The sequence below is a fragment of the Paroedura picta genome, chromosome 14, assembly GCF_049243985.1.
Source record: "Paroedura picta isolate Pp20150507F chromosome 14, Ppicta_v3.0, whole genome shotgun sequence".
In the NCBI taxonomy this organism is placed as follows: Eukaryota; Metazoa; Chordata; class Lepidosauria; order Squamata; family Gekkonidae; genus Paroedura; species Paroedura picta.
The window spans coordinates 6416899-6441629 of NC_135382.1; the positions used below are offsets into that span (position 1 = coordinate 6416899).

At 44.6% G+C, this 24731-nt stretch overlaps 2 protein-coding genes across 10 annotated transcripts in view; one reads left to right on the top strand and one right to left on the bottom strand.

Moving 5' to 3' along the window:
* FASTKD3 (FAST kinase domains 3) overlaps positions 1 to 12293 on the bottom strand; it is a 39251-nt gene extending 26958 nt beyond the window's left edge. For 3 of the 7 annotated variants that reach the window (XR_013226660.1, XR_013226659.1, XM_077310772.1), the window contains exons 1-5: positions 11921 to 12080; positions 9514 to 10976; positions 5477 to 5562; positions 4021 to 4195; positions 33 to 91 (exon numbers count right to left, since the gene is read on the bottom strand). Coding sequence is in view for 5 of the 7 variants with exons in the window: in XM_077310772.1 (XP_077166887.1) it covers positions 33 to 91; positions 4021 to 4195; positions 5477 to 5562; positions 9514 to 10948 (1755 nt within the window). In the remaining 2 variants the exon portion in view is untranslated. Of the gene's footprint in view, positions 1 to 21; positions 92 to 4020; positions 4196 to 5476; positions 5563 to 9513; positions 10977 to 11920 lie in introns of all 7 variants that reach the window. The other 4 variants (XM_077310771.1, XM_077310768.1, XM_077310770.1 and 1 more) reach the window with 2 other exon arrangements.
* A 134-nt stretch (positions 12294 to 12427) lies between these two features.
* Positions 12428 to 24731, top strand: part of MTRR (5-methyltetrahydrofolate-homocysteine methyltransferase reductase) — a 53729-nt gene continuing 41425 nt past the window's right edge. For 2 of the 3 annotated variants that reach the window (XM_077310928.1, XM_077310930.1), the window contains exons 1-3: positions 12429 to 12692; positions 18249 to 18406; positions 23515 to 23668. In XM_077310928.1, the coding sequence (XP_077167043.1) occupies positions 18263 to 18406; positions 23515 to 23668 (298 nt within the window). In that variant the 5' untranslated portion in view covers positions 12429 to 12692; positions 18249 to 18262. Of the gene's footprint in view, positions 12693 to 14073; positions 14188 to 18248; positions 18407 to 23514; positions 23669 to 24731 lie in introns of all 3 variants that reach the window. The other variant, XM_077310929.1, reaches the window with a different exon arrangement.

Below are 24731 nucleotides of genomic sequence, written 5' to 3' on the forward strand. Positions count from 1 at the left end.
CCAAAACCAAGCCTGGCTTACCTCTGCCTCACCTCATTGTGTTGTACAGCGGGCAGCACAAACCCTTCTTCATCAAGTTTAATCTCAATATCTGGTGTGAGGAAGGAAACAGAAGAAATCAGAACTAGATGCATTTATTTTTGATATGGTTGTGCCGTAAGACGGAACAAAACATTGGCCTACCTGAAGGTTTCTTCTCTTCAGTGGGGGAAGTCCTCCACGCTGGTTAGGTCACACCTCCTACTGCTCCTTGCAGGGTAATGCAAATTAGCAAGCCTTCTGGGATCGTGGTAGTCTGACCCCAGGCCTGGAATAGCCAAGCTCCAACCAATAATGTTCTTATCCAACCAACTTTATGAATCATTTAACTTCTTTAATTATTGAACTTAAACATGAACAGCAATATTAACATGAAAACCAACTTTTCATAACATATCTTTTTCTCTTTCTGGATCCCCTGCTCTCTCTAGTGGATGAGGAATCCGTATCTTCACTTGGGAATGGGGAGGAACTGGATTCCCTCCATCTATTTTGGGAGGGACTTTTCTTGCACCCTGACTGCAGTCTGGGCTTGTGGAGGAGCAATTAATGACTGTGGAATCCACAAAGTCTGCCATTGTTCCCCCCCTCCCCAGTCTGCCAGTGAGGGTGCTAAAATGGCGGGAAAAAACGGCATGCTGGTGTTATCTGCATTCACCATATTTTCTGCTTTAGCAAGGGAGGTTTGTAGAAAGAGGGGCCCCGCTGCCCCACCTCCCAGCCCAGTCACAGTTCCTGTTACAAACACATTAGCAGCCTGCTCTTATAATCTCTCAGTGCTGGTCCTGGATGCAGCTGTATTCTGCCCGGGGCGTCGCGTTTCTCAGGCAGAGGAGATGCGGTCGCCTCCGACCAGGTGATTTCTTCCCCTCCCTTCTCAGCCAGAACGGGGGTGAGGGAATTCTCCGCCTGCAAGCCTGGCGATGGAGCTGACGAAGATGAAAGTTGCTTCCATGAATTCCCTGAATTCAGCATGACCGTTCCTGGGCTTTTGCAGCCTCTTTTGCCTCCAACTGATTTGATCTTTCCTTCCTTCTAGAGATTCTGCCCCTGAGGCTGTTTTCCTCTTAGTGGAGGCATTTTGCATATTCTGTTTGCTTTTTGTTTTGCAGATCAAGGAGCTCAGCTTCTAAGATCCTACTCGGAGCTTGCAGGGCAACAGGACTGGAGGGGTCAGCCTACCATGATCCCAGAAGGCTTGCTAATTTGCATTACCCTGCAAGGAGCAGTAGGAGGTGTGACCTAACCAGCGTGGAGGACTTCCCCCACTGAAGGAGAACACACGTTTCTTATTCTTGGTACATGAAATGGGGAATTACTGGCAGCTGGTTTGGCCAAAGCTGTGTTCTGCTAAATAACAGCCTTAGTGCATGGTGAAATTTCAAACCTCAGCCCAGCAAGAAGGTCAAAGGCTTACCTTTGTAATATTTCTGCAGTCAATCCACTTCGGAATAGCTGACAGGCCAAAAACTGGAACAGAGGGGGAATGAGCAGAGTAGAAAAAAGTTTCTACTGATGTCTCTTAGGAATTTGTGTGTGTGTGTGTGTGTGGGGGGGGGGGATATTTCAACCTGACCTCATTCCCTCAAGCCTCTAAGCCAGTGGTTCTCAACCTGGGGGTTGGGACCCCTTTCACAGCGGTCATGGCCAGGCAAGCAGCTTGACTGGGGGGGCACCATCCACACAACAGCCTTGCAGGTAGATCGAGATAGAGCGTTCGTTTGTCTGGAGCAGTGGAAAAGAGCGATATCGGTATGGTGGGACAAGAGGCAGAACTGAACTGAGAAACCCCAGGAAAAAAACAATTTATATACAATCATGATGGATCTTCACACCACTGGTCAGTTTCGGTTTAATTTCTGTGAAATAACACTTGCATAATTTTATGGTTGGGGGTCACCACACCATGAGGAAGTGTCGCAGCATTAGGAAGGTTGAGAACCACTACTCTAAGCACTAGGCATAGCACTCTTGTAGGCTGAGCCACATGTAGCTGTTTGTGCAATTTCTCCCAAGTGATCCCTCTCAGCCCAACAAGACTTTGTTTCAGTTTATGCAAACTGCAGACTTTTCTGGAAAGAACGCAGCATCAATTTATACTGTGGGGAAACTCCCGCCATCCAAGGATTCACCCTAGTAATTTCCATCATTATGACTGCTCTCTGTCCATGCAGAGGAGAACAACTTCCCTCTAGTAGGTGGCAGAAGGCAGCAGGGCTGGAGAAAAGAGCCAACAAGCTTCCCAATCTGAGGTTCTCAAATGCTTGATTACGCCAATGGAACTGGCCAAAGGATGGCTATTGCTTGCAATTTCATATCCAAAAGGGATCTGATGAAGGGAACAATGACTCTTGAAAGAATGCTCTGTTCTTCAAATACCAACCAGTTGGTGGCTCCTGGCCCCCAAAGGAGGTTGGTCTGGCCTAAGGTGACCAGATTTTAACATTGGTAAAGCGGGACACCATTGATCGGGGGGGGGGGGGTTCTTGATTAAAAATTTGGTCTATATGGAGCAACAAAAAGTTGCACAGAATGCATAGAACGCAAAAATAATATTGTAATATATATTATTTAATTTCAACATTACAATTTGCCAGATACCCCCAGATGTCCCTCCAAAAGTGGGACAATCTGGTCACCTTAGTCTGGCCTCAATCAGAGTCAGGACATTTTCCGTCCTGGTCCTTACTTGGTAGAATGAGCTCCTAGAGTACAACAGGGCCACGCTGGAGTCAGCACAATTCTGCAGGGCTCTTCCACCAGCCTTTCGGTTGGGGACAAAGTTAACACCTATCTACCTACATATTTATGGCCCTACCTACCGATCTGTCCATCTATTTACACAATAATTCACTCCCAAACCAACCTGAAACTTGGGGAAAATTCTATCAATTATAATAGACTATCTGTGGGCTTACTGCTGCTGTTTTAACCTGTCATTATTTATTTAAATTAATTTTAAAACTTAACTTTATCTCTTTTAATCTTGCATTTTATATAATGTTCTACACTGCCCTAAGCTCACTTGCCAGGAAGGCAGCCTAAAAATCTAATAAACAAACAAGGAAATAAGCAAATAAAAATATCCTCCCCATGTGTTGTTGGTTTCTTAAGGTACTGCTGGGGACAGAGTCAAATGGCAAAACAGTAACCTCTTCCTGGGGATCCAAACGACCCCCAGAAGGGGGACACAGTAGGGTATAAATTTTCTGGCCCCAAAGAAAAATCTTCCTATTTTTCTTACTCTTCCATGTTGGGCAGTTCTTTGGACAGTATATGTGCCATGAAGGATTAAGCTTTATCTAGCCACTCCATCTTGTCCACACAGCAGACAGAATGCAGCGAAGACCCAACAATGGGAAGATAATTATGATCTTTAAAACACTGAATGCTGAAGCAAAGCTAGCCTAATTAAATATCTGTAGGAAATACATTGTGTAAAGAAAGAGGACTGCATATTTTCACCTTTATCTGTTCACTTGCTCAACCTGAAATATTAAACAGAAAATGTGTGTTCTTTCATTCACTTATTAAACTGCCATTTATATTCTGAATGCTTTAAGATTGGGCTCTGAAACAGCCTGTGCCTATTCAGTCTTGCTATTAGAAGAGAGGTGATGGGGAAGCCCTGGAGCACAACAGACTGAACACAGAAAGCTGCAATAAGCGGCCTCCGGACTAACTTGTATGCGCCTAGTGGGAGGCCCAGTGATTACGCAGAGCCTTTAAACAGCCACTATACACAAGACCCCATTTAAGGAGGTACTTTTGCTTATGGCAGGTGGGTGCCCAGTTTGTGGAGTGAAGGAAAGGGACAGACTTGAAGTGGCCATGGGGTTTCTCCATCCTCCCCCCAACCCCCAGGGAGGGAACAGGAGGGCCTGACAAGTCAGTTCGTTCACATGCACATAAAAAAACATTGCAAAAAACCAAAGAAAACAATCATAGGCAGCCACACTAAAGTTTGTTTTTCATACCTACCTATAGTATAGCAGTAAGGGGTCAACACGTGGGAGGCAAAATATATCCGGGCCCCCAAGAGGTCAACCAGGCCAGCCTTGACTTGGTTGTAGAAGTGAATGTCTACAGAGGACTCCAGTGAATGGCCTGCCATAAGAAAGGACTTGACTCGATATTTTGGAAGCAGATTGGGACCCTAGAAAAACAGGAAATGAAAACTGAGCCAAGCCTGTTTCCACCAGGGGCTTTGATGCCTGTGAAACAAATAATAAAGCAGGAAGAAAAGAAAGCTTTCACAAGTCATATGTCATTTCTGGAAGGGTCTTAGCATCACTAGTAGTAGTAGTAGAAGCAGCAGCAGCAGCAGCAGCAGCAGCAGCAGCAGCAGCAGAAACCAAGATGGCGACGGAGCAGTAGCAGCGTTTCTAGAGGCTCTCCTACACATTTTCTTTTCTAATTAACTCCTGGAGCTTGTTTGAGTTGCTTGTATTATCGTTGGTGCCACCTGATTTACCCTGAGTCTTTACATCCGAGCTTGGAACTCTAAACACCTGGTAGGACTCATTTATACTTAAATTCTGCTGTGTTTCGAGAACAGAGTGCCGTCAACTAAGAGAGTCTTTACCTTGGAGCTCACCGGGGGAGTTAACTATACTGAAGATAAGAAGCCAATTATCTATAGTTAGCAACTCTTGTTTCTTTTTTTTCCTGTCTGGAATTCTTCCTTGTCTGCTGTATTCAGTTTGTTTTGCTTCAACACGCCTTAACACTAATAAGCTCAGTGGACGGGACTGCAGCGAGCTTTTATGTCTCTCTTCTCCCCTGAACATCATTTGTTTATTTAATATCCTGTCCTCCTGACTGTTCCTTTCATTGCCTATTTGTGACAATAACAGCCTCTCACTTGTGAGCTTTAAGCACTTGTGAGCTTTAGGACTTTTGCAATGGGAGGTGGCAAAAGGGTGAGTAAGAGGGTGCGTGAAGGTGATGGCGATATTACCCCACCCCCTGCCAGCAAGCAGACAAAGATAGATGATTTTATTATGGCAAGTGGTATCTCAAAATATGCAGCAGTAATAGTAGTAGAAGTAGAAGAATTGGTTCTTATATGCCGCTTTTCTCTACCCGAAAGAGTCTCAAAGTGGCTTACAATCGCCTTCCCTTTCCTCTCCCCACAACAGACACTCTGTGAGGTGGTGAGGCTGAGAGAGCCCTGATATTCCTGCTCAGTCAGAACGGCTTTATCAGTGCTGTGGTGAGCCCGAGGTCACCCAGCTGGTTGCATGTGGGGGAGCGCAAATTCAAACCTGGCTTGCCAGATTAGAAGTCCGCACTTCTAACCACTACACCAAAATGTAACAGGCCATAGGACTCACTAAAAAATTACCAATAAAATTATTATTATTCATTTATTAGGAAATATCAAATATATTCAGATAGATGTGAGCTAACAAAGTGATTTAGCATTTTCTCATACCTTGTAGGATGGACATTCTACAGCCACAGTTAGAAACAGCTGGGTCAACTGAGTCTGGACAGACTTCGTCAAGCCAGGCTTTGCAGCTAGAATACAGAGACAGAGAGGCCTCATAAGGAGACTGTATCGTGTGTTCTTTGTAAAACACAAGTGACATCATAGCTTACAGTGATCTGTCAGTTAAGTAATAATAGACTCCGAGGGGGAGGGGGAAGGGGAGGGAGGCAAGCAGTTATCAAATGTGCTAAGCCATTAACAAAATGGTGGAATAGATCCCCTAAATTTCTACCCAGAGAAGTTAATAAGCTCACATTTCCTGGAGCAGGCTGAAATAACCCTTCATCATATCATAACTGAAAATATTTCCACACCAGTCACAGCCATGGTTAATGCTAATCAGGTTGCTTTTCATCCAGGGTTTGTATGTCAGTAAGATGAGAATTCTGCTTCTTGGTAACCAAGGTTAAGGTTAGGGCAGACATAACCCTAAAAGGGTCTCCAGCATGGTACCTCTTTTTAAAAAAGAGGGTGGGGGCAGGAAGGATTTTGACCAGCAGAGCTTCTGATTGTGCTTATGCACTTGGGGTCCCCATAAATTGCCTGTGACTTGACAGCACATCATATGTAGGCACTGATAAGGGTGGAGCGACTCCTGAGGTTTTCAAAGCAACTGGTTTCAGAGAACTCTGGCACATGGATTGGTAGCAAACAACTCGGCCTTGCAGTCTCCACTGCGCTGCTCTGCTAACAGCATGTGCTGCACAGAAGGAAAACTGGAAACAAACATCTCGCCACATAAGGTCCATAGAACGCATAGAATGCAAAAATAGTATAGTAATATATATTTTTAATTTCAACATAAGTACAATTTGCCAGGTGCCCCCAGATGTCCCTCCAAAAGTGGGACAATCTGATAACCTTACTATATAAAAAGGTATCCCCTGTGCAAGCACCGAGTCATGTCTGACCCTTGGGGTGACGCCCTCCAGCGTTTTCATGGCAGACTCAATATGGGATGGATTGCCAGTGCCTTCCCCAGTCATCAAACAAGTCTGCTCCATCTATGACAGCCCTTCAAGTATTTGAAGATGGTTATCATATCACCTCGTAGTCGCTTTCTCTCCAGGCTAAACAGACCAAGTGCCCACAGCCTTTCTTCATACAACTTAGTCTCCAAACACCTCACTATCTTTGAGGCTCTCCTCTGGACACGTTCATTTCTCTACATCTTTCTTCAGTTGTAGCGCTCCAAACTGAACACAGCACTCCAAATGAAGTCAAACCAGAGCAAAATGCGAACATCACCTTGCGTGATACTTCTTTTAATATAGCTCAAAATCCCGATTGCCTTTTTGGCTACCGAGTTACACTGCTGACTCATATTCAGTGTCTGGTCTACTAAGACCCCCAGATCCTTTTCACATGTACTACTTACAAGACAAGTCTCACCCATCCTATAGTGATTCATTTGATTTTTACCCATCTTTGAGAAAGGGAAAAAGGAGGATCCAGGTAACTATTGACCCATCAGCTTGACATCTGTAGCTGGCAAAATTTTGGAACAAATCATCAAACACTTGGTCCTTGAACAACTGGAACAGAGACCTGTGATTTATAAGTCTCAGCACGGGTTTCGCAAGAACATGTCAGAGAGGGAGCCGCGGCCCAGCATGGGGCCACGGCTCGCTGATATAGTGGATGGAGCAGAGGCTGGATAGCCATCTGACAGAGAGGCTGATTCTGTGAAGGGGGTGGCAGGTTAGAGTGGATGAGGGTTATGAGTGTCCTGCATATTGCAGGGGTTGAGCTAGATGACCCAGAAAGTCCCTTCCAACTCTATTTCTATGGTTCCTACTTAAATGCAGAACTTTACATTTTTCACTACTTAAATTCATTTTATTTATTTATTTTATTTATATATCACCCTTCCCAGAGGCTCAGGGCGGTTTACATAAAATGCAGAAAACAATACAAGGAACTTTGTTTTTCCATAACATATAGATAAGCAGTACATTAATACTATTAACACTGATAATTGTAACAATGGTAATTGTAGCAGTCCAAACAGGTCCAGAGCAGAATGCATTGATAGATTTCTAGGGGGGAGCAGGGGCCCTGATGATGTTGTTGGTTATGCCTAGTGGAAGTACTCCCTTTTGCAGGCCCTGCGAAACTGTTTTAGCTCAATTTAGCCCAGTTTTCCAGCCTGTCAAGATCATCCTGTATCCTGATTCTGTCTTCTGCTGTGTTTACTACCATTCCCAGTAAATATCATCTGCAAATTTATAAGCACCCCCTCTATTTCTTCATCCAAATCATTTATGAATATGTTGAATGGCCCAGGACAGATACCTGAGGCACTCCACTTGTCAGTCTTCTCCAAGAAGATGATGAACCATTTACCAGCACTCTTTGGGTATGATCTGTCAACCAGTTCTTGATCCACCTAACAGTAATAGGATCCATACCACATTTTACCAACTTGCCAATATGAATATCATGCAGAACCTTATCAAAAACCTTACTGAAATCAAGGCAAACAATGTCCACAGCATTTCCATGATCTAGCAAAATAGTAATTTTCTTTAAAAAAAAGATAAGGTTAGTCTGACATGACTTCTTGAGAAAGTTATGCTGACTCTTAGTAATTAGAGCCATCCACTCTAGCTTCTCAAGGACTGTTTGATGATTTGTTCTAAAAGGTTGCTAGCTATAGACATCAAACTGGCAGATTGGTTGTTACCCAGGTCCTCCTTTTTCCCCTTCTTGAAGATGGCGACATTTCTTGAAGATGGCGACATTGGGACTGTTTATGCACTGGAGGTTTCATGCTGGGCTGCAGGCTGGAGTTTTAATCATGGCAGGTTGCCCTACCTCTTCTTGGACCCACAAAGGGGACCATTTGGCCTGGTGCACCTCATCCGCCCCCGATTTGTGCTCTTGCATGGGAGCTGAGGCAGTGAAGTTCCCAGTGTATAAACGGTATGGGAGAGGAATGAGAAGGTGACTGTAAGCTGCTTTGAGCCTCCTTCGGGTAGGGAAAAGTGGCATATAAGAACCAACTCTTCTTCTTCTTCTTCTTCCTCTTCTTGCCTACCTCCAATCTTCTGGCACTTCACCTGTTCTCCAAAAATTGTCAAAATAGACAGAGGTTCAGAAATTATATCTGCAAGTTCTTTTAGTAGCCTTGGATGCAATTCATCTGGCCCAGAAGATTTGGTTTCATTTAAAGAAGCTAGGTGTTTATAGACTAATTCTACAATGATCCTAGGCCACAACTCCCATCCCTCATCACATGAAATGTTTTTGCCATGTCTAGCACGATTCCCTTCACAAGAGGAGACTGAAGAGTAGTATGAATTGAGCAGTTGAGGCCTTACCTGATGCAATGTCACTTCTTGGTCCCAGCAATGGTCCTACCATGTCCCTATTCTTTTTCTTACTTTGAATATAACTACCTTTCTTATTTAAGCATTTCTTGCTAGCCTAAGCTCATACCGAACTTTAGCTTTTCTAACACTCCCTAAAAGCACTGGTTATTTGTTTATATTTTTATTATTCAATTCTTTTGAAAGCTATTTATGGAGCCATCTTGGTTTCTAAGATCCTCCCAGTTTTCCTTCTCAAGGGAATTGTCTGCGATTGTGCCTTCAGCAATTCACTTTTGAGAAACTCTCAACCTTCTTGAACTTTCATCTCCTTAAGTTTTTCTGACCACGAGATTCTACATAACTTTTAAGTTTGTTAAAATTTGCTCTCCTGAAGTCAAGCCCGAACGTGTGACTACGTACAGCCTTTCTCTTTTGCAAGATCATAAAGTCCAAAATCACATGGTCACTACTACCAAGCAACAAAGTGCCATGCTCTGTGTTGCCTGGGCTCAACTATAGTTTGGCATTATAAGCAACACGACCCAAGCTGTTTTCCAGTCAGCTCTCTGCTACGGGAATCACTCTACTGGAGAGCTTCCAAACACCTATAAACAGTTTGAAAAGCCAGTAAACAGGATGCCAGAGAAGTCGAACTAACATGCTTACCTTGCAACTGCTGCAAAAAATAAGGACTAAATACTTTTGCCAGAAAATTCAGTGGGTAGCGTTCCACCAGGGTGCAGGAGTGAAGCAGATTCAATAGGACATGGGGCTGGAACTGAGCATATCGAGTGCCGAGCACTCGTTCCAGTTTCCGGAAGAGAGACGAAGTACGTGGCGGCAGGTAGTTGAGTTTCCCAAATGGGATAATCTGTTCAGCAATTTCAGTGGTGGTAAAACGATCTGCATTGTAAATGAAACTTTCTGCCACTGCATTGAAGATAGTTTTGGAAAGGATGCGCTTCCTGCTGCAGTACTGCATGACTCTGGAGACCACCTTGGGGTGCATGGTAAAGGCGTGTTTAGCAACATGTCTTTCTAGGGCTTCTGTGAAGAACAGATCATGGTGTCCAAAATGAATGAACGCCTCCAGCACATGAATAATTTCATTGTCTGTGAAAGAGGGAATGTGGCGGATAGAATATCTACAAAGCTTTATCACCAGGGGGATAGCTTGCGTTTGATCAAGAACCACCAGAGCATTTAGTACTGTACTTGTCAGTTTGGGGCTGAACCTAGAAACTTGACTCACAGTTAAATGATTCATTTTGTTCAGCAGGCCTTGGTATTTCCCTCTCTTTCCTACACCCAACTGCAGAATTCTGTACACCATGGCCATTTCATCAGGCTCCCAGTCCGCGAGGCTTGTACTCTGCACCTGATCCATAATTTCTTCCAGCATTATACAATCTGGACCTTTTAGATCCAATAAACCTTCTGCAAGAACACACAAATCTCTGAGAGCTAGCTGGCCCTTACTGACACGTTCTTGGCTCTCCAATATCAAACGAACTACCAGGGTACTCCATGGGTCCACACGCAACTTTATCAAGGAGTTCAGTGAATTCACAAGACCAGCATCAGACAGGTTTGGGGATTCTTGTTCTAGGTAGAAGCAAAGGGACTGGAAGACTGTGTCCTCTGCCAGATCCTGAGAATGCTTTGGCTTCCCATCCTCTGCTTGAACTTCACAGAGCCGCTGGAGTACAGCTGCCACTCTGGTGTCCATTAAACCTTCTTGAGAGTTAACAAAGCTGAAAATGTCTTTACATGAATGGCAATTGTTTATCTTCTCCAAAAGCTCCTGTTCTTCAATCTGTTTGCTATTTGATTTGAACTGATTACCTGTCTCTCTATGGAGATTCACTGTCCCCGTGATGGAGATGGAAGGATTTCCCAGCTCTAAATGATAATTTCTACAAACCATGGCCAGCGCACTAGTTACCGAACATGCTGTTTGCAAAGCTGAAGGGCCATAGTGGCACAATAGTCCTGTTCCTGGACCAAAGCGGTATATAACTTTCCCTCCAGCTAGGAGCTGTCTGCAGGCCTGTACACTGGAAGTAAGCGCTCGGAAACATTTAAAATTTATCAGGGCCATCTCATTTCAGCTTTGTGAATATGGTTCCCTGGCAAAGAAAACAAAAAATATGCTGAAATACTACTATAACATCTTCTCCTGCAATTTACAACATAATATATTTTATACATTTTATTTTGCCCAACCCCTAAGAAACTCAGAACGGCATGTTATTTACTTCATCTATAACCTGTCTTTCCCCTAACAACAATCCAAATCTACTTACACCATTCTCCCTTCCATCTTATCTTCACACTACAGTATGGTGGACTAGGCTGAAAAAGTGTGACTAGTCAACATTATGTTTGATAACAAAGTAAGAATTTGAACTTGGGTCTCCCAGATCTGAAGCCAACTGTCTTAAGTGCCACATCACAATACTTTGAAAAGTAAAGCCAAGAGGTTTCATATTTAGAGCTGAGTGTATGTGTCAGGCAGCCTCAAAAGACTGGTCACAGCCACATAATTCAGTTTTCTGAGAACCTCTGCTTTCCTGGTGCTTTCAAAGTAAGCTGATCATGTCCTTTTGGTCATCAAAGGAAGGCTGGAAAGTGAATGTGTGCCACGCCTTTTAAAACCTCATAAACTGGGGGGGCTGCAGAAAATTCTCAGTGGCCAGAAAGGAGGTTCCAGTACTGTGTGTCGTTTCCTAAGCTTCTCCCCCAATTAAGAATACCAGATTATACAAAGCAGAATGGCAAAAACGGGGGAATGAGGTGTGCACAACAAGGAAGGAGTAAGTGTGCTCCGTTTTACACAGGCTGCGCGGATGAGGACCGAGAACGTTGGTGTGGTTGCCAGTCCATCCTACCCCCCCCCCCCCCGGTCAGTGGATGCTCCAGGCTGGGAACCTTCCTGGCGATTTGGGGGCCTCCGTGGGTCACAAGGCCCGAAGCCCGGTCGTCTGCAGAAGCTGCCCTTCTGCGGGACCCCCAGGCAGGCAGGCGGAAGGGAAGGCTCGCGGGCAGCTCCCTCCCTCCCTGGCCCGCTTACTCGTTTCTGGGACACGACGCCGCCCAAGGACTTCTGCCGCCCAAGCACGCGCAACCGGAGAGGAAAGAAATATGGACCTTCGGGCACTCCGTAGTCTCCGAGGTGAGCCACTGCCCGACCTCGCCTCCAAGCGCCCACTTGCTGGCCAATCACGGGTCTCCTCTGGGCCGCGCCATGGCGCCCTCGCGGATTGATTAGTGGGCTGTTCTATTTCTAGCCCGTCCTTCCCCGATGGCTCAGAGTGGGATATAAAATCACACAATTTAAAATGGTATGAAAGATTACAATATAAAATCTTAAACTTAAAAAATTAAGACAACAATTTCCCAGAAAAGGCACTAAAACTAATTTGCTCGACGCTTTCTCTACGACCTTTCATGTGGACTGGTTTATTTGATTTGACAAAATGACGCAACCATATACTAAGCACCGGCCCTTTCACTCTGATTGGCAGAGAGAGCAGCCAATCAGTAAATCCTTTGTTGGTCTTAAAGGTGCTCCTGGACTCTGATTTTATCATGTAGGGACGGCCGGCTTTGAGTCTCTAGATCCTCATGGACTACAATTCCCATAAGGCCTGGCCAATTGGCCAGCCTGGCAAAGCCTCATGGGAGTCGTAGTCAATGAACTTCCGGAACGCCACAGCTTGGCTTCCCCGAGAAGCGGAGAGCTGATTTGGATCCCGGATACAGGAGTGGCGGCTGTGGAGGCGTCAGGAGCTCCCCCGCCTCCCAGAAGGAAGCCCGTGGTCGCTAGGCCTCCCACTTGGCTGGTGAGCCGGGGCATTCGCTGTGGGGAGATTAGCTTAATTGATTAGGGGAAGACGGTTGTCAAATGGTGGAGGCCCAGCTGAGCATGTATGGAATCCTCCCCTCATGCCATTTTTTTGGTCTATGTAGAAGTGGCCTATGGCTCGCCACACGTCTATGGACTACACTTCCCATGAGCCCCTGCCAGCACGTACTCATTGTAATCCATGGACCCCTGGAGAGCTACAGTTTGACCACCAGTTTGACTATGGCTCCGCTATCCTATCCTATTTTAAGGCCAACTGGCCGTTTGATCAGAAAAAGACAGCCATATAACAAAAAAGTTATTGCTATTCACTATTCATTAAAAAGAAATGACATTTAATTCCCCCTATAGATTTGCACACATTTAATGTTATACCAAAATCCAGATCTGCTAATAGTCATTAAATAAATTTGAGTCCAGTGGCACCTTTAAGATCAACAACTTTATTTATTTATTTATTTGATATTCAAGGAGTAGGTTTTCATGTGTATGCACGATAGACTGAAATGGAGGTTACCAGTCCATACTTGCAGGTGTAAAGTGAGCAGCAAATTAATGTAAGCATAATAAATGCTGTTTGACAGATGCAAGAGCCAAACTGGAATGGCAAGCTTAGTTTATATGGTCAGCATTTGTTTGGGTTTAATTCTGGGGGAAACAGTGAAGGGAATAAATATATTGGAGACTGCTGTGTAAATGTATGCTTCTTAATTGTGGAATGTTAATAGTAATTAACAGACGCAGTTGTTATGCACCATCCATCTCCTCTCATTAAATGATAGAAGAGCAAACAGTCTTCTGACTCAGATTAGGGTTCAGACATTTTCTTCTCAGATCCTATAATAGAAGAAGAGTTGGTTCTTATATGCCATTTTTCTCTACCTGAAGGAGTCAGTGGCTTAAAATCACTGTCCCTTTTCTCTCCCCACAACAGACACTCTGTAAGGAAGGTGAGGCTGAGAGAGCAATGATATTACTGAAGAAGAAAGGTTGGTTCTTAAATGCTGCTTTTCTCTACCTGAAGGAGTCTCAAATCGGCTTACAATGCTCAGTCAGAACAGAAAAATAATTGTTTCTTTTATACCACTTTTCTCTACACAAAGGAGTCTCAAAGCGGCTTACCTTCGCCTATCCTTTCCTTCCCACAACAGACACCCCATGAGGGAGGTGAGGTTGAGAGAGCCATGATATTACTGAAGAAGAAAGGTTGGTTCTTAAATGCTGCTTTTCTCTACCTGAAGGAGTCTCAAATCGGCTTACAATCGCCTTCCCTTTCCTCTCCCCACAACAGACACCCTGTGAGGGAGGTGGGGCTGAGAGAACTCCCTTTGATCATTGACTAAGAGGGCCTCTTACAGGTCCCTGGCCTCAGGATGGCTTGGTTAGCTGGGGCCCCTCCAGTATGGAACGCCTTGCTGGACTGGTTTCCATATGGCATGCAAGGCTAAATTCTTTTGGTTGGCCTTTGGAGGGTAAGTACATTTTTGGGCTATTTCAATGATGATAGCTACATAATTGCATTTATTAGTGTTAATATTATATATTGGTCTCCTTGGTAGGAGAGGTGACAAAAAATTGAGATAAATTAATAAGTCGAGGAGTTAAGCAAGATGTGTAAACTCTCTTATATTTTATTCTGGTTCTCAGTAACATAATTGGGAGGCTGTCAGAGCTGAGGAAAAGCCTCACACGTTCCAGTGGTCTGTCGACAGTTCCCCTGTTGATCACTGTAGAAACATCATGTAGTTTGAGTTATCTTCTGTAAAAGACTCTTAAAACTGCAAAATCCACAGTGGTCTGATCATTTTAAAATTCTGCATACACCAAAAGAGGCCTTTTGATTGATCCTGCTCTGAAAATGTGTCTCGGCAATGCTGAAGCCTTATATATGAAGTAGAAATTTCAGGCTATAAATTTGAGACTGTTCAAAATCATTTTTTTTAAAGACTAGTTCTCCCTATGAAGAGCCCTATGAAGCCCTATGAAGATAGGTTGAGGGACTTGGGAATGTTCAGCCTGGAAAAAAGGAGGTTGAGAGGGGACATGATAAGCCCTCTTTAAGTATTTGAAAGGTTGTCACTTGGAGGAGGGCAGGATGCTGTTTCTGTTGGCTGCAGAGGAGAGGACATGCAGTAATGGGTTTAAATTACAAGTACAACGATATAGGCTAGATATCAGGAAAAACATTTTCACAGTCAGAGTAGTCCAGCAGTGGAATAGGCTGCCTAAGGAGGTGGTGAGCTCCCCCTCACTGGCAGTCTTCAAGCAAAGGTTGGATACACACTTTTCTTGGATGCTTTAGGATGCTTAGGGTTGATCCTGCTTTGAGCAGGAGGTTTGACTAGATGGCCTTTATGGCCCCTTCTAACTCTATGATTCTATGATTCTAAGAGTGCCGTAGCTTCTTGACATGAGGACACAGGTATATACTGTTAGTATATGTGCTGCCGAAGTGAGCACAGAATGATAGCACCAGGGTCAGTAGATGTTCTTTTCTTATAGACTCCCAGGGATTTCCCCAAGTTAGCTCCAAACTGCATGAATGAGCATGCACCTTGGATGCTGCCATGGATGGGCTCCAAACTGGACTCCAAATTCTCTTCCTGGTAAAAATGGTTCAAAGTTGATTGTTGTTGTTATGTGCGAAGTCGTGTCCGACCATCGCGACCCCATGGACAATGATCCTCCAGGCCTTCCTGTCCTCTACCATTCCCCGGAGTCCATTTAAGTTTGCACCTACTGCCTACTGCTTCAGTGACTCAAAGCTGATTACCAAAAAACAAAAAGGGGAGGAAAACCCCAACCTGAAATGGGAGTTGGGAATCTGAGAACCTGACCTAAGACCTGTATAGGTCAAAATGTGCTCGGTCTTTGGATGTTAGGACAGAACTAACTTACATATGTGTGACTTGTGTTACTCCTTGCTGTTTTTATGTTTTTTATACTTTTATATATTGGAGTTCCATAAATAAAATTCAGATGTAATATGTTTTTATTATATAAAGTAGCAGTTTTCTCAAAGCGGATCACAACCGAGCCCATTGATTGTCTAACATGTTTTAGAACCTTTAGAGACTTTATAGTGAGTTTTCCAATCATGCAATCTGCCATGTTAACAGGATGTTCCTCTTGCAAGCAAGTACGTTAGGAGTCAAAGAATTAACTTCTCAGGATGTTAGGAATTTCCTTCTCTAAATGCTGTGTTGTTCTCTATATTGGGGACCACAGTATAAACTTCTTGCAGCTATTTTAGCCAATCTGTCTTCATGCACAGCTGAGGAGAAAATAATCTTCCTTCTTGTGGATGTCAACCCATATGTTCCAACCATGTTCCATTCTATTCTCTGGCCTCCAGGAAAATATGTGCAAAAGTGGTGCTTGAAACCGAACATCTATAGATTTGTAGTCTGTTTTTATTCGGGAGGGGATGAGTCCCCTTTTAACAATAACATTTATGACCATCTGAGTAGGAAGAAGCTTGTCTGATGTTTGGGATGCTATCTTGGTTATCATATTTATCTAGCTCAATTGTGTAATGGCATTTGGCCACATGCAATAAAATTTCCCTACCTAATATAAATATTATTCTGCTAAATTTGCCAATCTCCATATGGGGCTGGAGAGCTCTTAGAATTACATCTGACCTCCAGGCTACAGAGAGCTGCTATCTAGGAGGAAATTTGGAGGAGGCTTTGGATTATGTCTAATTTGGGCATTATTATATCTGGCTAAATTCAAATGAGTAGCCGTAAAATCAGAGTCCATTAGCACCTTTAAGACAAAGATTTATTCAAGGCGTGAGCTTTCGAGTGCGAACACCCTTCGTCAGACTCTTCTTACATGACAGAGAATATATAGCAAAAATCATGCTTGGACTCTGATTTTATTATATCTGGCTCTGCAGGCTGCCCTCTGCAGGCTGCACCTACAAATCCCCTGGAATTCCCCAACCCAGGGCTGGAAATCCTCTGCCCTTCCCAGCATGCATTCAGAGATGCTTCGTCCTTGAATTGCTTTTTCAACAAATACTCTTTTGCCACTGTCTCTGTGTTGTGGAGTACAGCATCTGAGGAGTGTGTACTTCTTTGAGTAAGGGTTCAAGCTTTGTTCTTAAGCATTTTCTCTAAAAGAGGAAGGAATATTCAGCCCCAAAGCATGGACTGAACTCTACCCATCCTCCAAGTGGTGTACATAGAACCACTGGGCAGTGGGAAGGTACATTGAAACATCGTCCATATATCCAGACAAACACTGTTTTCTTTAATTCTGTACATCGCTTAGTAAGTACATTTATCTGTTCTGAGTTTGCTTTTGAGTTGCTCGGAGCTTTCCCCTGAGAAGAATATTAAACGGGAGACTGCGAAGAAAAAAGAGTGTCATTGCCAAAGGGAATGGGGAATGCCTGTCTTTTGTGCCTGCCAGCCTTGGGATTCAGAAAGTTCTTTGCAGAGCTATTCCATTTTAAGCCTGTGGGTTTCAGTGGGCTCAGGCTGGAGTAACTCTGCATAGGAGTGTGCTGTGCCAAGTGCGGAGATGCTTACAGGGGTAAATGTTTCTGCAATATTTTCCTGCAATTCTGACTGTTTGGAAATTGCTAAAAAGAAAGATGCTTGAGAGACAATGAAATGCTAAGCACCCAGGTGAGGCCAGTGGTGCATATATTGATCCTAGCTAAACTGAAGGCATATCCAGGTCATGGGGGGTTCTGCTAGCAACTTAAAATCTCATGGCTCTATTGGAGTAAATTAAGCCTGAATAACTCTTGTGTATTTTTTCTTTCTCCCTTCCTCCAAGGAGTTCAGGGTGGCATATATGAATATCCTTCCACACTCTGAGAGATTAGCAAAGCATCAAGTTGTAACTTCTAGATGATGACTGGAGGTGACAGAAATCACCTTCCCTAGAGCACATACCCACCATAGCATTATAACTCTCTAATGCCCCCACTTCCCCAACCCCCTCTCCCCAGGCTCCTCCCTCCCTAATCAATCTCCAGGAATTACTCATCACAGAGGTGGCACCCCTGGTTAGGCTGAGAACGTCCAAGGCATCCAGAGAGCAGAATGACAATTTTAGTCCAGCATTCCTCGGTCAGAGGATGACATTCTAGCCACTAAGCTACATTGACTGCCAAGACTAACCCTGAACTAAGGCTAGGTTGAACTTGCCTGGACTGCTCTTAAGGCAGCCACAAGAAGGCCTTGCTGTGTTGTTTTGGGAGGTGTGTGTGAACTGTGCTTCTTCCTTAAGGCTCTTCTGAATTACAACCTCCTTGTGAATACAACTCTTCCCTTTGTTTTGATCATGGTGCCTTGCGTACAAATTGTGCAGCCTTATATGTGTTTACTCAGGAACAGGTCGCACTTTGCTTAATGGGGCATCATTCCAAGTAAGCAAGCACAGGATTTCAGCCTTAATGTTGCTTTTGGAAGAACTGGGTCATACGCAGGCTATTTAGGCAGGAAAGGGGCTGGTCATGGAATTGGTTATAATCTATGCAATCAGCATCTAACCTTTCTGTTTTGCCATATAGGTGGCTTTTGAAAGATGTGCTGTGAAACAAACAGGAGGTTCCTGCTGCTTTATGCATCCCAGAAGGGCCAGGCGAAAGCTATCGCTGAAGAGATTTGCCAGCAAACCCCTGAACATGGATTCAGAGCTGATATACATTGCATCAGTGAGTCAGAAAAGGTAAAATTCTCATCTTTCAGACATTTGGAATGCTGGGGGCAAGTGACTGATACATCCTCTCCTCTTCCTTTTAGATATCCAAAGTTTGTCTCTCAGTTGAAATAGTTTTTTATTATCAGTTTGTTCTTTATTTGAAACAATTATATGGCCACCGAGAGGGAAATTATAAAATTAGGCTTTTCCTCGCTTTCACTACTTGGATTGGGATACGATCAGGCGAAAATTGTAGTGAAACAAAGGATTGAGGACACAGAGCGTCAAACTGACCTTTCTCGCTCCCCTAGGTATGGTGCACCACCATGTTCCAGATATATTCAAGCCTCTGCAGACTATCTCTCCTATTTGGAAACAAAATACTATAGGAGAGCATTCACACTAGCTAGGTGCTCTGCGTTACCTTCTGCCATGCTGGTGGGTCGCTTCAAGAAAACCCCATTAGCTGAAAGACTCTGCCCCTGTAATTCCGGGGAGATAGTCAATCGAACACATCCTCTTAAGGTGCCCTACTTTTAGCTCTGCGAGAAATAAATTCATCCTCCCATTACTCAAGAATTCCTCCACCAGCTCAAACAAAGAAAAAGTAAAATTCCTCCTGTGGAATAGTAGGGGCCATATTATTAAGCAGGTTGCCAAATTTTGTGCGCATGTGCTTAGCACAAGGGAAAGAACTTAAGCTTAAGTGAAGATTTTTAGAGGTATTTTACTATGCATTTTTTATAATGTACGCATCAATTATACAATTTTATATATTTTAAATTTTGTACTGGCTCCCTGATTTTGCAATTTTTTACTGTTAAATGTTTTTTCTCGCTATCTGTTTTATCTGGCCACAGTGCTGTATCAAATAAATTTGATTTGATTTGAAACAATTATATGCTATCCTTTGATATTGCATACTTCCCCACACCATAGCTTATAGAGCAGTAAAGCATCTATATACATAAAATTGTGACCATACACCCCGAAAACATGTGGAACGTTCCAAAGCCACCTAATGGTGGAATCTTCCCCCCTCAGGGGCAATTGATACTCTTGCTCAGGATTCTGCACCCACCCACCCACCCCAAGGGAGCCTCTAACAGCCCCTGACTCAGGGGAGGGATGTGTTTCTGGGAGTCGCACAGGGGAGTCTATGGGCATGTGTGGGCATCCCTTTTGAGGGGGGAAAGTTTTCCCCTTCTGCCTGACCGTTGGCTGACAGGGAGGCCGCAGAAAAGCCTCTTCTCACTTAAAATACTGTTGTGGCTGGCCTCGCTGCTGGAGGGAAGACATAGCCAAGCCATGCATGTCTCTTGAATTCTGTGATCTGTGATTCTTCTCTCCCACTCTGAACATTAGAGGGCTACCATGCAGGGGTGTTGTGCAGATGCCCGGGTTCTGTTGTGGGGGTTCTTTTGCCTCCTATTTCAGCTGCACAAAAACCCTGCACAAAATCCACAACATTTGTGGGAGTCCTCAAATGTTTATTTTGCGTGACAGCCATGTCTACGCTCCAAAGCAGCTATTCTGCCTGGATAGCTGATCTATACAGTCTGGAGATGAGCTGTAATTCCAGGAGATCTCCAGGCCCCATCTGGAGATTGGCTACCCCTGGGCTGAAAATATTCCTTGAGGTTTGGAGGTGGGGCCTCAAAAGAGTACAATGCCTCAGAGTCCCATCTTCCAAAGCAGCAAATTTTGCCTGCAGAACTGATCTTTATAGCCTAGAGATCAGCAGCAATAGTTGAGGTGTTCCTTACCAGCAACAGTTTGTATTTTTTGGTGCAGATAGACAGACCAGCAAGGGTCCTGTGAGTCTGGAAAATGCAGGAAGATCTAAATAAGGAATATTTAGATCAGTGGTTCCCAATCTTCCTAATGCCATGACCCTTTAATACAGTTCCTCATGTTGTGGTGACCCCCAACCATAAAATTAAGCAAGTGTTCTTTCACAGAAGTCAAACCGAATGGCATGAAGATGCATTGTTCATGATTGTATATAAATAGGTTTTTTTTATGGGATTTCTCATTTCAGTTCTACCTCTTGTCATATTGAGCTGCGCCGCCACCTAGAGTGCCTGGTGGGAGATTGTGCTGCACTGGAGGCACTTCTGGAGCGGCTGGTGACCAAGTGCGAGTGCCTGCAGGAGGCGCAGCAACAGTGGCAGTGCCGCCCCCCTCCAAGCTGCTCGCCCTGCTGCGACCCCTGTGAAAGGGTCATGTGACCCCAAAGGGGTCCAAACTCCCAGGTTTAGAACCACTGATTTAGACCCTGTAACTATGAATGGTGAACAAGCAACAGGCTGGAGAGACAGAGGGGCTTGTGACTTTGCTCAATCCTGATCACAAGATGTCATAGTCCCATTGTATACAGCACTGGTCAGACCACACTTGGAGTACTGTGTGCAGTTCTGGAGGCCTCACTTCAAGAAGGACATAGATAAAATTGAAAGGGTACAGAGGAGAACAACGAGGATGATCTGAGTCCAAGGGACCAAGCCCTATGAAGATAGGTTGAGGGAGAAAAGGAGGTTGAGAGGGGACATGATAGCCCTCTTTAAGTATTTGAAAGGTTGCCACTTGGAGGAGGGCAGGATGCTGTTTCCGTTGGCTGCAGAGGAGAGGACACACAGTAATGGGTTTAAACTACAAGTATAATGATATAGGCTAGATATCAGGAAAAAAATATTCACAGTCAGAGTAGTTCAGCAGTGGAATAGGCTTCCTAAGGAGGTGGTGAGCTCCCCCTCACTGGCAGTCTTCAAGCAAAGGTTGGATACACACTTGTCTTGGATGCTTTGGGCTGATCCTGTGTAGAGCAGGGGGTCGGACTAGGTGGCCTGCATGGCCCCTTCCAACTCTATGATTCTGTGATTCTATGATATTGTGGCCTGATACATAAAAATCCATATTTGCCATGAAGGTCCTATGAAAAAGGCATAAGTAATCCAGAATTTCAAGTGGAATTGGCTTAGGAATTTGTACACAAATGGTTTACTGGGAAGTAGACAGTGGGGAACTAGGATTTCCAGTTTTACTAGGCAACGATTCGGCTTTGCAGACAACAGGAACTGCAGTTGCCAGCAGGCTTTAGAAGGGCAGCCATCACCAGTCAAGCAACAGACTGTTAGCTAAGCCCAGTGAAAGCGAAGTTTGGAAGTGGGGCTTCAGAAGGGCATAATGCCTTAAAGTCTGCCCTCCAAAGCTGCTATTTCTGCCAGGGAAGCTGATCTTTATTGTTCAGATGAGCAGGAAGTCCAGGAGCTATCCAGGCCCCACCTGGAGGTTGGCCACCCTGGGTTTGAAATATTCCTTGGGATTTGAAAGCGGGAGCTCAAAAAGATATAATTCCTCTGCAGCCACCCAACCAGCCACATAGCACCCTCTGGCCTATTTCAGGTCAATAAAACACTGCAGAGAGGAGGTAAGTCTGCCTGGTATGCTTAAGTTCATGTTCCAGAATTCCACACTTCCTAGGTGTGCTAGAACCTGCCTTGACTCTTAGGGTTGCCATCTTCCAGGTGAGGCAGAAAACCCACTCCAAACCATAAGCTAGCACCGTTACATTACAGAACACAACGGGCTTTTCTACTGGTAAATAGAATAAAATAACAATATAAATGTTTTTAAAAACCCTCAGTAGAATATCTGAAAAAACAGCCAACAGAAATAAAGAAGCATAAACTAGAGTTCAGCAGAGAAGGATGTAATTCATGGGAAATATGGGCAAGAGTGTAAATCAGTTTTGGCAGCCTTTTTAAAAAGGCTACTGAAATGGTACCTTTTCAAGCCTTTTGGGAATGTTGTGATCTTGGGCCAGTGCTGAAAGGGCCTTTGTTACAGGTAGCCATTGCACAAAATAGGGTTTGCCAAGCAAGGCCTTGCTAGAACATTTCAATATCCAAGTAGGTTGACAATGGATAAAAATGGTCCTTCATTCATCAGATTGTTTACTCATCAGTCACTGAGGCGAAGACTGGCAGCAGTTTTATAGCTGGTGAAGCTTTGAGGACCACCAATATCACTAACAGATTAAAAAGCAGAACAGGAACATATTTTTAAAATCATTAAAACCATTAAGAGGGTGGGGGGTTTGATCTACATGATTATTATTTATTATTTATTGTAAACTGCCTTGAGTCCACTAACAGGGAGGGAGGAGCAGTACAGAAATAGAACAAATAAGAAAAACCAAACAAAAATACGCCGTTAAAACAATTTAAACAAAATTAAAGTACACATTAAAAAGCATAAAAAACAACAAGAAAAACGAGGGATTACTGAGAGAAATCCAGATGAAAGAAGAAAGTCTTCATCCGCAGGTGAAAGATGGCAGCAGGAGGGGACTGAGGAGGACGGGCTTTGAAGGGGCCGGGGCAGCCCCCACCGCTCCCCTCCCTCCCTCCCTGGCTTCAGCACCCCCTCCCCCCCGAGTCCACCCATCCCCCCCCTCCGAGTCCCCGGCTTTGGTGCGGGGCTTGGAGCAGGCTGCTCCAAGGTCCGCGCCGATGTCCGGCCGCCTCTCTCCTGCCTGAGTCACTGGCTTCGGCCCGGGCCTGCCCTGAGGGCCCAAGCCTCCCCTGCCCAGGTGGCTCCCTCCCGAGTCCCCAGCTTCGGCGTGGGGCAGGCAGCTTGGACGCAGCGGGTCTGCTCTGAGCCCTGTGGCGATGGCTCCGCCAACCGCCCTCCTCCCTGGCATTATCCCGGCTTCCACGTGGGCCTCGGAGCTCCGAGGCCCACACAGAAGGCTCCGCCACCCAGGCGCCTACCTGGCGTGTCCCCAGCAGTTGAACAAAGGCGGGGAATGTTGTGGGGTGGTGGTGTGTGGTCAGGTCGGGAAGCGCTGTGCACCTCCCAACTGATCAGTCCGGGGCCAAGGGGCCAATTGTTGCCCCCCCATCCCAGACTGAGCCCACCCTCACATCCCTTAGCCTTTTATTTATACCGCGCAGCGGTTTACAGATTATTCTATGATTCTATGAGAGACCAATACTATGGAACAGTTAGTGCATTTCAGAGTCTTAACCCAGTAGAATTTTTTATTTAGCTTTGTGTGTATCTCTGTCAACTGTTTTTAAATGTCTGTCCAGTAATGCTTTAAACTGTATTTTCTTTCTCCTGACTTGTAGTATGACTTGAAAAGAGAAAAGGACCCCGTGGTTATCGTTACTTCCACTACTGGCGATGGAGACCCACCAGACACAGCAGTCAAGTTTGTTAAAGACATCAGTGACAAAACCCTACCATTGAATCACTTTTCACATCTGCGATATGGATTACTTGGTAATTTGTATTCATCTTTTGTTCTTAATAAAGCAGAGATGTAGTAAATTATATATGTGCTTTTGATCAAACTACTTGCATATGTTGAGAGGTTGGGCACTTTGACATGCTTTATAAAGCAAAAGGAGGGGGAAACGCTGCAAACCTTTCTCCACCCCCCCCCCCAAGTTTTTAGTCATAGAATCATAGAATCATAGAGTTGGAAGGGGCCATACAGGCCATCTAGTCCAACCCCCTGCTCAACGCAGGATTAGCCCTAAGCATCCTAAAGCATCCAAGAAAAGTGTGTATCCAACCTTTGCTTGAAGACTGCCAGTGAGGGGGAGCTCACCACCTCCTTAGTAAGCCTATTCCACTGCTGAACTACTCTGACTGTGAAAATTTTTTTCCTGATATCTAGCCTATATCGTTGTACTTGTAGTTTAAACCCATTACTGCGTGTCCTCTCCTCTGCAGCCAACAGAAACAGCATCCTGCCCTCCTCCAAGTGACAACCTTTCAAATACTTAAAGAGGGCTATCATGTCCCCTCTCAACCTCCTTTTCTCCAGGCTGAACATTCCCAAGTCCCTCAACCTATCTTCATAGGGCTTGGTCCCTTGGCCCCAGATCATCTTTGTCGCTCTCCTCTGTACCCTTTCAATTTTATCTACATCCTTCTTGAAGTGAGGCCTCCAGAACTGCACACAGTACTCCAAGTGTGGTCTGACCAGTGCCGTATACAATGGGACTATGACATCTTGTGATTTTGAAGTGATGCCTCTGTTGATACAGCCCAAAATGGCATTTGCCTTTTTTACCGCTGCATCACACTGCCTGCTCATGTTTAGTTTACAATCCACAAGTACCCCAAGGTCTCGTTACACACAGTGTTACCTAGAAGCGTATCCCCCATCCAGTAGGCATGCTTTTCATTTTTTTGACCCAGATGCAGAACTTTACACTTATCTTTATTAAATTGCATCTTGTTCTCATTTGCCCATTTTTCCATTGTGTTCAGATCTCGTTGAACTCTGTCTCTATCTTCCGGAGTATTTGCCAGTCCTCCCAATTTGGTGTCATCT